The sequence below is a fragment of the Bos taurus genome, chromosome 7, assembly GCF_002263795.3.
Source record: "Bos taurus isolate L1 Dominette 01449 registration number 42190680 breed Hereford chromosome 7, ARS-UCD2.0, whole genome shotgun sequence".
NCBI lineage: Eukaryota > Metazoa > Chordata > Mammalia > Artiodactyla > Bovidae > Bos > Bos taurus.
The window spans coordinates 8,034,727-8,046,035 of NC_037334.1; the positions used below are offsets into that span (position 1 = coordinate 8,034,727).

The following is an 11,309-nucleotide window of genomic DNA, read 5'->3' on the forward strand; positions in this document are numbered from 1 at the left end:
TTGATCCCTGAGTTGGGAAGATCCCCCGGAGAAGGGGATGGCAACCCATTCCAGTATTCTTGCCTGGAGAATCCCATGGACTGAGGAGCCTGACAGGCTACAGTCCATGGGGTCACAAAGAGTCAGACATGACTGAGCGACTAACACTTTCACTTTACTTTCTTTCACTTTCCCTTCCCATAGCACTTTATTTCTCTTTTATGATGCATTTGCCAAGTTGATCTGTGATGATTTATTGACATATCTCTATTCCCACCAGATTCTGAATGTTTTGAGAGCAGCAATGGATATATTCCTGTGTCCCATGCACTGAAAAGTGGTCACTGAACATTGGTAGGTGCTGAACAGCTCTTCTGCCCTAGGACTGAGGGGGCTACCTTATGGACCACTAGGCCCCCTCTGGGACAGAGACTTGTCACTTCTAAATGAACACCTAGTGAGCTAATCCCAACACATGCTCTCAGATTCCTCCCCCAAGTCATTAGGAAACATGGCGATATATCTGGCTAATGTACATTGTCTTTATCAATATTAAAATTGAATGTAGCTAATCTTTCCTTCAATAAGGATTATCCATGTAGCAATCCTATAAGCTCAATACCTCAGAGAGTTTAAGGCTACTTCAAAGTCTCCTCTATGCTGACCTTGAGGGGTAAGATAAATCATGGAGAAAAACCCGTATCTTTCCCCTTCTGTATCACTCACTTTATCATCTCTTATGACACAATCACCATGTTGCTCTGTGATGGTTTACTGATGCGTTTCCATCCCCTACCAGATTCTGAATGCCTTGAGAGCAGAGATGGGATGTATTCCTGCATCTCAGGCACTGAACAGTGATCCTGGAATATAGTGAAAGTGAAAGTGTTAGTGGCTCAGTCGTGTCAGATTCTTTGTGACCCCATGGACTGTAGCCCACAAGGCTCCTCTGTCCATGGAATTCTCCAGGCAAGAATACTAGAGTGGGTAGCCACTCCCTTCTCCAGGGAATCATTTGACTCAGAGATCAAACCTGGGTCTCCTGCATTGCAGGCAGACCTTCTGAGCCACCAGGGAAGCCCAAGGAACATGGTAGATGCTAAGAAACTATTCTGCCCTAAGACTGAGATGGGACTACTTTGCTGACTAGTTTCCTCAGAGCTGCCTTCATGTTCTTGTTCCTTAGGCTGTAGATAAAGGGGTTCAGCATGGGGATGACCATCCCACACATCAAGGCAGCCACCTTGTCCTTCTTCAAGGAGGTGGGAGATGCTGGCTGCAGGTACACGGCAAAGATGGTGCCATAGAATAGATTCACCACGGTGAGGTGTGAGCCGCAAGTGGAGAAGGCTTTCCATTTGCCCTGAGCAGAAGGGATCTTGAAGACCACCCAGAAAATGCAGATATAAGAGAGGAGGATGCATGTGAGAGGGCTGATGCCCATGATGATGCCAAAAGCAAAGATCACCAACTCGTTGGTGTGTGTGTCTGAGCAGAAGAGCTTCAGCAGGGGCATGAGGTCACAGAAGAAGTGGGGGAGCACAGAGGCAGCACAGAAGGTCAACTGAGCCATGAGGCTGGTGTGGACAGTGGACTGGAGGTTGGTGGTCAGCCACGACCCCACCACTAGCAGCCCACACACACGGGGACTCATGATGGCCAAGTAGTGCAGAGGGTGGACAATGGCCATGAACCGATCAATGGCCATCACAGCCAGGAGGAAGCTGTCCATGGTCCCAAACAGGTGGAAGGCATACATCTGGGCAAGACAGCCTGCAAAGGGGATGGCTTTGCTCTGAGTCCAGAGGTTCACCAGCATCTTGGGGATGGTGGTGGAAGACAAGAAGATGTCGATGAAGGACAGGTTACAGAGGAAGAAGTACATGGGCGTGTGGAGGTGTGAGTCTGTGATGATGGCCAGGATGATGAGCAGGTTTCCAAAGATGGTGACCAGGTACATGGGCAGGAAGAGCCCAAAGAGGAAGATCTGATGCTCTGGCTTTTCTGAGAGTCCCAGGAGGAGGAATTCTGAGACTGCTGTTTTGTTTTCTTGCTCCATGGACAGCTTTTGTCTGCTAGGAAAGAAACAACGGTCAGAGGGAAGCGATGTAAAGCTGGGAGTCAGGGGTGGAATTCTAGTCTCAGCTCCCTACAGACCTGTACATTCTGTGAAAACGCATGGAATTCTTTTAGCTCCCTTCCATGGAATTTTGTTTTCCCAAACAAAGCCATCCATATTTGAGATAGTCTCAAAGATCTAACTAAGTTGTTTTGAGACAACCTGTCTCAAGGTATATTGTTTTGAAACAATTTTCTCAAGGGTATATTGTTCACAAACACCATTGTTTTTCTTCAGTGAAGTGAAGTTTCATAGAAAACAAAATTGGGAGAAATCAAATCCAAATATGATTATCTTCTATTCTCCTTTCTCTTCCTTCCCCCTTATCTTTCTTTCCTTTCCTCCCTCCCTTTCATTCTTCCATCAATAAGACATAATCTTAGCATCAGTTTTAGGTTCATGACTTTTGGTATAAGATGAATAATATTCTTCTGCTCTTCCAATGAAACTCAAGTTTGTTAGGGGTATTTTATGATCTATTAATACTACTGTGTGATCACTAAATCCTAAAGGAAATCAACCCTGAAAATTCATTGGAAGGACTGATGCTGAAGTTGAAGCTCCAATACTTTGGCCACCTGATGCAAAGAGCTGACTCATTGGAAGAGACCCTGATGCTGGGAAAGACTGAAAGTAGGAGGAGAAGAGTATGACAGAGGATGAGATGGTCAGATGGCATCACTGACTTGATGGACATGAGTTTGAGCAAGCTCCGGGAAATGGTGAAGGACAGGGAAGCCTGGTGTGCTGCACTCCTTGGGGTCAAGAAGAGTTGGACATGAATGAGAGACAGAACCGGAGAAGGCAATGGCGCCCCACTCCAGTACTCTTGCCTGGAAAATCCCATGGATGGAGGAGCCTGGTAGGCTGCAGTCCATGGGGTCGCTGAGAGTCGGACACGACTGAACGACTTCACTTTCACTTTTCACTCCCATGCACTGGAGAAGGAAATGGCAACCCACTCCAGTGTTCTTGCCTGGAGAATCCCAGGGACGGGGGAGCCTGGTGGGCTGCCGTCTATGGGGTCACACAGAGTCAGACACGACTGAAGCGACTTAGCAGCAGCAGCAGAGAAACAGAACAACCGTGTGATCACTAGGTAGACTCCCTCTTTCTTTTCTTTTTTTTGCGATCAGTGTTGAAAACTCTCACGAAAGGGTGGGAACATAAATGTACATAAACATACTTTTCACATTTTAATTTGAATCCAGCAGATAAATTTATTCACTGGGCTTCCTGATGAGGACCGAGAAGTTTTCTCTAATAATGCTTACATTGATGGTAGATACGTGTTAGCAGTCTTACCTTAGCCATATATGTAGGCTGAAGTCTATGCTCCAGTTGGTTTCATGAGGACTGAACCAGAGATGATCCTTGCTAACTCATCCAGGTGCAGAATCCTTTCAGATCTCAGTATATTTTACAATGTTATATGGAAATTGCTTTCAATTACCTTGCTCACAACTAATTTGACAGCAATATATTTTAGTGATTCTTTTTTATTATGAAGACTTTACAAAGCATTCAGTTTGATTTTCGTAAACCACATTTCCCATTTCCTCCCTCCCTCCTTGCCTCCTTCCCTTCCTTCCTCCCTCTTTTCTCTTGTAGTTTGTGGAATCACATCATATTAGTTACACAATACACTTGCAGCAGCCACTATAATCAGCATAATCAGGTTTAGGATTATTTAAAATGAGTCAACTCATCTGAGCAGAAATGTTTCAGCAAGCTAGTGATTATGATTAGCCTCCAGGCCTCAAGCATTCAGCATACAGTGGCAACAGTCAGTTTATTTTCAGCAGAAAAAGAGACTTTGGATGAACCCAGAAAGTTGGTAAAGTGGAAGTTTTAAAGGGAGCTTTCATGGTTACAAAAGACTATCTGGAGCCTTAAAAGTAATGGTATTTCGGAAGTATATTTGCTCTCAGCAGTTGCTTTGCAGGACAAGAAATGTTATATTTTTTTATATTCTAGAGCAACTGTCACTGCCCATTAAAAATAGGTTTGCATTAAAATATACACTGTTGTATCTTATCAATCAGATGTTCAAAAAGTTTATTCAAAATAAAAACTCCCAACCTGTACTATTCAAAGGTAAGCTGTTTCCATGACAATGAGAAAAGTGTGATTAGATGTCTAACTGACAGAAAGCAGAATGTGCTACATGCTTATTCCTGATTTTAATATGATGACAAGAAAAGTGAGTTTGTAAAATAACATTCTGACATGAACTGATAGGAAAATTTGTATGAAAGGAGAGAACAGGAAAGAGCAAGCTTTAAAGAAATGCAGACATGTAGTAGGCAAGCTTGATACTATTCCCATGCACTCATTTTAAGTTGAGAATGAGTTTGATCCTAGTTTTGCTTCCTCATCTATTTAGAAAGTCCCCGTTACTACTAGCAGGTTCATATCGAAAGTCCAGAGAAAGCAGATCTTCACTGCATTCATACAAGACCACCAAAGACTGGTTGCATTTGCCTCTCCAAGTCTCCATTTCCCAGTGGGTAGTGCTTATCCTTCCTTTAAGCTAATGAAGATTTATCGAGAATGTGTTAGGGTCTAGGCACTATGTCCATGTTTCTTATAATACATTGACAATATAGAAAAAAATCAACATGACATTATTTACCAGGTCCTTGTAAAATGTTAATATTATCTTTTTGAGAGATATCTCTGGTGGTTAAGAATCCATCTTTCAGTGCAGGGGAAATGAGTTACATGGCTGGTCAGAGAACTAAGACTCCACTCTCCAGAGTGTCCCCTCCCAGCCCAGACTGAGCCGCCAGTCCCTTAGGTGGCAGTGATGTACAGTCCAGGCTGAGAACCACTGCCCTAGAGCAACCAAAGACTTCCTGTCGACAGTTGCAAAGGTGTGGCTAGGAAGGGACTCACAGTAGTATATGCAACCGAGAGAAACCTGCACATTAAGTTGCTTCAGTCGTGTCCGACTCTTTGCAACTCCATGGACCATAGCCCTCCAGGCTCCTCTGTCCATGGGATTCTCCAGGCAAGAATACTGGAGTGGGTTGCCATGCCCTCTTCCAGGGGATCTTCCTGACCCAGGGATCAAACTCGTGTCTCTTAGTCTCCTGCATTGGCAGGCGGGTTCTTTAACACTAGTGCCACCTGGGAAGCCCTAGACAGACCTGAGCATCACCCTACAAAAACTCAAACCCTTGTAAAGTAACTGCATCTCTGTTGGAGACCTGTCCAGCGCAACAAGGAAGACCCTGTGCTGCTAGCCTTCCTAAAGCCCTCTTTCACCGCCTCTTCGCCTCCAGTGGTCCTATTCCTAACAGCAGATATTAGCATATTTTCTCTGTTCTTGAAACACCTTGGGGTCACGTATCACCTTCCTTGTACAGACTGACCTATATACTAGGTTTACCCATTGTGGTGGTGGTGTTTAGTCGCTAAGTTGTATCCGACTCTTTTTCGACCCCCATGGACTGTAGCCCACCAGGAAATCCGTGGGATTTCCCAGGTAAGAATTACAGGAGTGGGCTGTCATTTCCTTCTCCAGGGCATCTTCCTGACCCAGGGATCAAACCCACATCTCCTGCACTGTCAGGCAAATTCTTTACCACTGAGCCACCAGGGAAGCCCTATGATTACCCACACATTTCTTCTGCTGCTGCTGCTAAGTCACTTCAGTCATGTCCAACTCTGCGTGACCCCATAGATGGCAGCCCACCAGGCTCCCTAGTCCCTGGGATTCTCCAGGCAAGAACACTGGAGTGGGTTGCCATTTCCTTCTCCAATGCATGAAAGTGAAAAGTGAAAGTGAAGTGGCTCAATCGTGTCCGACTCTTTTCGACCCCATGGACTGCAGCCTACCAGGCTCCTCCGTCCAAGGGATTTTCCAGGCAAGAGTACTGGAGTGGGTTGCCATTACCTTCTCCAACCCACACACTTCAGTAACCCTTAAAACGTTTCCAAAGACCCATTGTCTCGGAAAGCAGAGAGATATGAATTTAAAATACTCGTAATTAAGAGTTTAACCTAGTACTTGTTGACAGCACAGAGTTTAGCTTTGAAACACCTCTGCTCATAGTGTGTGAGTGGCCATTCTCAGAAGCAGTGGAGTGTGAGAGAGTGAAAAGAAGTCTCAGCTCAAATGAGAGACCAAACACTTGCAGGCTTGGTGGCCCTCACCAGCTCCATCTCTCTTTCTCTCTCTGAGTTGTTGCGAAACCCACACATAAAGAAATGGTAGTACCTGAGAAGGCTCAACGCTTTACAGATATTGTCATTAAATGCCTCTGTTGTGTTTCTGTCAGCAATGTGTTCCCAGGCTTTGAGAACTGGGGACCTATCTAGGGAAGAAATGAGTTAACGAAAGGAAACTCCTCTCATTGCTAGAAAAAGACAATATTTTTTCAGCTGCGCTAGGTCTTCGTTGCAGCATGGGAGTTTCTCTGGCTGTGATGAGTGGTCTCCAGAGCACACGGATGCCAGAGCGTGTAGGCTCAGTCGTTGTGGCCCTATGATAATTCCCATGCAGGGTGGTCTGGAGGTTCATACCCCTCCTCAGAGTGCTCAGATGCCTGAGTCCATGTCTTTTCACTCATCTGACCTTGATGGAAAGCCCATGAAGACAGGGAATTTATGTTGTTAAATTCACCAATGAAAGCTCTTAGAAATTAATAAATAATCAGTTAACGTATGTTGGATAAATAAAGGTATCAAACATGTCTTGACTGTAAGTCAGGTGCTGTGCTTGGTATGTGGACTTCAGTCCTTATTACAATGTCTTCTTGTCGGTCATGGGAAGTGATCAGTCTTCTTTTACCTGGTGTAGTCTCTATCAAGGGCTTCCCTGGTAGCTCAGCTGGTAAAGAATCTGCCTGCAGTGCAGGAGACCCCGGTTCGATTCCTGGGTCGGGAAGATCCCCTGGAGAAGGGATAGGCTACCCACTCCATTATTCTTGGGCTTCACTGGTGGCTCAGATGGTAAAGAATCTGCCTGCAGTGTGCGAGACCTGGGATCGATACCTAGATTGGGAAGATCGCCTGGAGGAAGGCATGGCAACCCACTCCAGTATTCTTGCCTGGAGAATCCCCAAGGACAGAAGAGCCTGGTGCGGGTCAGTCCAGGGGGTTGCAAAGAGTTGGATACAACTGAGCCACTGAACACAGCACACACACTCCCTACAAATCACATCTTGAGTAGGATTAGGGAATCTCTCTTCTACTCTTTTTTTTTTTTTTTTTTTTGCCACACCATGCAGCATGCAGGATCTTGGTTCTCCGACCAAGATGGACCCATGCCCTGTGCACTGGGAGATGGAAATCTCAACCTCTGGACCACCAGGGAAGTCCTCCCTTCTACTCTTGAATCAAAATGTTGTCCGGGGACTGCCACGGTGGTCCACTGGTTAAGATTTCACCTTGTAATGAAGAGGGTGAGGGTTCAATCCTTGTTCAGGGAGCTACGATCCCACATGCCTTTGACCCCCAAACCAAAACATGAAACAGAAGCAATATTGTAGCAAATTCAGTCAATACTTTAAAAATCGTCCACATCAAAAAAATTGTTGGTGGACATGAATCTTTGGTGTTGGGGTGTCCAGGTCACGACTCCCACTTCTGTTCCACTAGGTAGCCTCTCTATTTCCTGGAATCCCTTTAGTTTTACCTTTCCCCCAACTGGCTTTTTGATTTCTTAAAAATGTTAACTTTTAAAATGTGTTAATACTAACTCTTGTTTAAGAAAGTAGCCATGCAAGGACAAAATGAAATGATGTCCATTAATTCAGGTGTCCATTTATCCGGTTCTTTACATGTCCCCTTAATGGATAACCCCTCTAAATGACTTCTGTGTAACTTCCCAGGATCTCCATCTCTACACACACACACACACACACACACACACACACACACACACACACACACACTTCCTTCTGGAAGTATGAGGGAGAATATGTCCATGCCTCTCTCTTAGCTTCTGGTTGTTTGCTATCAACCTCTGGCATTCCTTGGCTTGTGGAAGCACCACCTTGATCACGAGGTCATTAGGACCCTCTCCCCCAATGATCTCATTTTAACTTGATGACCTTAGTAAGGACCCAGTGGCAGATTTTATTTTCTTGGGCTCCATAATAACTGTGGATGGTGACTGCAGCCACAAAATTAAAAGACGGTTGCTCCTTGGAAGAAAAGTTGACAAACCTAGACAGCATATTAAAAAGCAGACATCACTTTGCCAACAAAGGTCTGTATAGTCAAAGCTATGTTTTTCCCAGGAGTGATGTACAGATGTGACTGTTGGACTGTAAAGAAGGCTGCTATGCTAAGTCACTTCAGTCGTGTCCGACTCTGTGCGACCCCATAGACAGCAGTCCACCAGGCTTCCCCGTCCCTGGGATTCTCCAGGCAAGAACACTGGAGTGGGTTGCCATTTCCTTCTCCAATGCATGAAAGTGGAAAGTGAAAGTGAAGTCGCTCAGTCGTGTCTGACTCTTAGCGACCCCATGGACTGCAGCCCACCAGGCTCCTCCGTCCATGGGATTTTCCAGGCAAGAGTACTGGAGTGGGGTGCCATTGCCTTCTCTGAAAGAAGGCTGAGTGCTAAAGAATTGATGCTGTCAAATTGTGGTGCAGGAGAAGACTCTTGAGAGTCCCTTGGACAGCAAGGAGATCAAACCCATCAGTCCTAAAGGAAATCAAGCCTTTGGAAGGAATATTCACTGGAAGGGCTGATGTTCAAGCTGAAACTCCAATACTTTGGCCACCTGATGTGAAGAGCCAACTCACTGGAACAGACCCTGATGCTGGGAAAGACTGAAGGCAGGAGGAGAAGGGAACAACAGAGGATGAGATGGTTGGATGGATGTCATGACCAACACAATGGACACGAATTTGAACAAACTCTGGGAGATAGAGGACAGGCAGGCCTGGTGTGCTGCAGTCCCTGGGGTCACAAAGGGTCAGATATGATTTAGTGACTGAACACCACCAATGAGAAAGAAGTACTGGGTATGAAGTACCCATATGATTTTGACATATGTTTTTTGTTGTACACAATTCACCCCCTAATTCTAACTCTCTGTGTAACCCAGGCTGCCCATCTGCTTGTTGTTGATAGCACCAGGGTCCAGTCAGCCTGCTCAATCACAATCACCACGATCCAAATGCCATCATCTCCTAAGACCCAATCTGGGGGACATGGGGGCCTGCTGATGACAGTAGTCCTCCTGCAAAGTCAAACCACTAGACTCTATGTAAGGCTGAGAATTGTGGCTGCTGAATCCAATAGCGAATCAGCTCATCTCAAAGTCCTTCCCCAAGTCATTAGAAAGCATGGTGATGTAATACACCTGGCTAATACACATTGTCTTTATCAGTATTAAAATTGAGCACAGCTAATCTTTCCTTCAAAAAGGAGAAATCCTATAAGCTCAATACCTCAGAGAGTTTAAGGCTACTTCAAAGTCTCCTCTGCTCTGATCTTAAGGGGAAAGAGATCATGGGGAAAATACACATCTTTCCCTTCCTGTAGCACTTCATTCATCTCTGTTGACACAATCACCATGTTGCTCTGTGATGATTTATTGACATGTCTCTATCAGCCACCAGGCTGAATGTTTTGAGGGCAGAAACAGAGTGTATCCTTGTGTCCTAGGCACTGAACTGTGGTCCTGGAACATGGTAAGCGTTGAACAACTTTTCTGTCCTAGGACTGAGAGGTAGCTGCTTTGCTGAATAGTTTCCTCAGGGCTGCCTTCATGTTCTTGTTCCTTAGGCTGTAGATAAAGGGGTTCAGCATGGGGATGACCACCCCACACATCAAGGCAGCCACCTTGTCCTTCTTCAAGGAGGTGGGAGATGCTGGCTGCAGGTACACGGCAAAGATGGTGCCATAGAATAGAGTCACCATGGTGAGGTGTGAGCCGCAAGTGGAGAAGGCTTTCCATTTGCCCTGAGCAGAAGGGATCTTGAAGACTGCACAGAAAATGCAGATATAAGAGAGGAGGATACATGTGAGAGGGCTGATGCCCATAATGATGCCGAAAGCAAAGATCACCAGCTCATTGGTGTGTGTGTCTGAGCAGGAGAGCTTCAGCAGGGGCATGAGGTCACAGAAGAAGTGGGGGATTTCAGAGGCAGCACAGAAGGTCAACTGAGCCATGAGGCTGGTGTGGACAATGGACTGGAGGTTGGTGATCAGCCACGACCCCACCACTAGCAGCCCACACACACGGGGACTCATGATGGCCAAGTAGTGCAGAGGGTGGACAATGGCCATGAACCGATCAATGGCCATCACAGCCAGGAGGAAGCTGTCCATGGTCCCAAACAGGTGGAAGGCATACATCTGGGCAAGGCAGCCTGCAAAGGGGATGGCTTTGCTCTGTGTCCAGAGGTTCACCAGCATCTTGGGGACGGTGGTGGAAGAGAAGAAGATGTCCACCAGGGACAGGTTACAGAGGAAGAAGTACATGGGCGTGTGGAGGTGTGAGTCTGTGATGATGGCCAGGATGATGAGCAGGTTTCCAAAGATGGTGACCAGGTACATGGGCAGGAAGAGCCCAAAGAGGAAGATCTGATGCTCTGGCTTTTCTGAGAGTCCCAGGAGGAGGAATTTTGAGACTGCTGTTTGGTTTTCTGGTTCCATGGACAGCTTTTGTCTACCGTGAAGGAGAAAAGGAGGAAGGTGAGAGACATAAAACTTGGAGTCAGAGATGGAGTTCTGTCTCAGCTCCCTGCAAACCTGTGTGTTTTGTGAAAACCCGTGGGATTCTTACAGCTCCCTTCTCTGGATTTCTGTTTCCCCAAGGAAAACCATCCATGTCTGAGAATGGATAGTCTCAAATGTCTGACTGAGTTGTTTTGGGATAACTTAGGTATTGTTCATAAACACACTCATTTCTCTTCATAGAGCCAAGCTTCATAGAAAATCAAATTGAGAGAAATCAAGTCCAAACCTGATCATCTTCTTTCTCTTCTTTTCCCCTCATCTTTTTCTCTTTCCTTTCCTCCTTTCCTCCCTTTCCTCTTCCATCAATAAGACATAATTTTAGCATCTCTTTTGGGTTCATGACTAGGGATATAAGGATGAGTAGCACTTTTCTGAAGCATCCAATGAACCCTAAGTTCATTAGGGGCACTTTATGATCTGCACCCATCATGACTAGGTAGACCCCTTCTCATTTGTCATGATGAGGACCAGTGTTGGAAACTCCAGCAAAAGAATGGAAACATA

The 11,309-nt window shown here is 45.7% G+C and overlaps 2 protein-coding genes across 2 annotated transcripts; both read right to left on the minus strand.

Moving 5' to 3' along the window:
- Positions 1-1,096: 1,096 nt before the first annotated feature.
- On the minus strand, positions 1,097-2,038 carry OR1I4 (olfactory receptor family 1 subfamily I member 4). Its single transcript, NM_001389791.1, has one exon. The coding sequence runs from the start codon at positions 2,036-2,038 to the stop codon at positions 1,097-1,099; it is 942 nt and encodes a 313-aa protein (NP_001376720.1).
- A 7,741-nt stretch (positions 2,039-9,779) lies between these two features.
- OR1I1 (olfactory receptor family 1 subfamily I member 1) lies at positions 9,780-10,721 on the minus strand. The gene has a single exon (NM_001390220.1). The coding sequence runs from the start codon at positions 10,719-10,721 to the stop codon at positions 9,780-9,782; it is 942 nt and encodes a 313-aa protein (NP_001377149.1).
- Between the last annotated feature and the right edge of the window lie 588 nt (positions 10,722-11,309).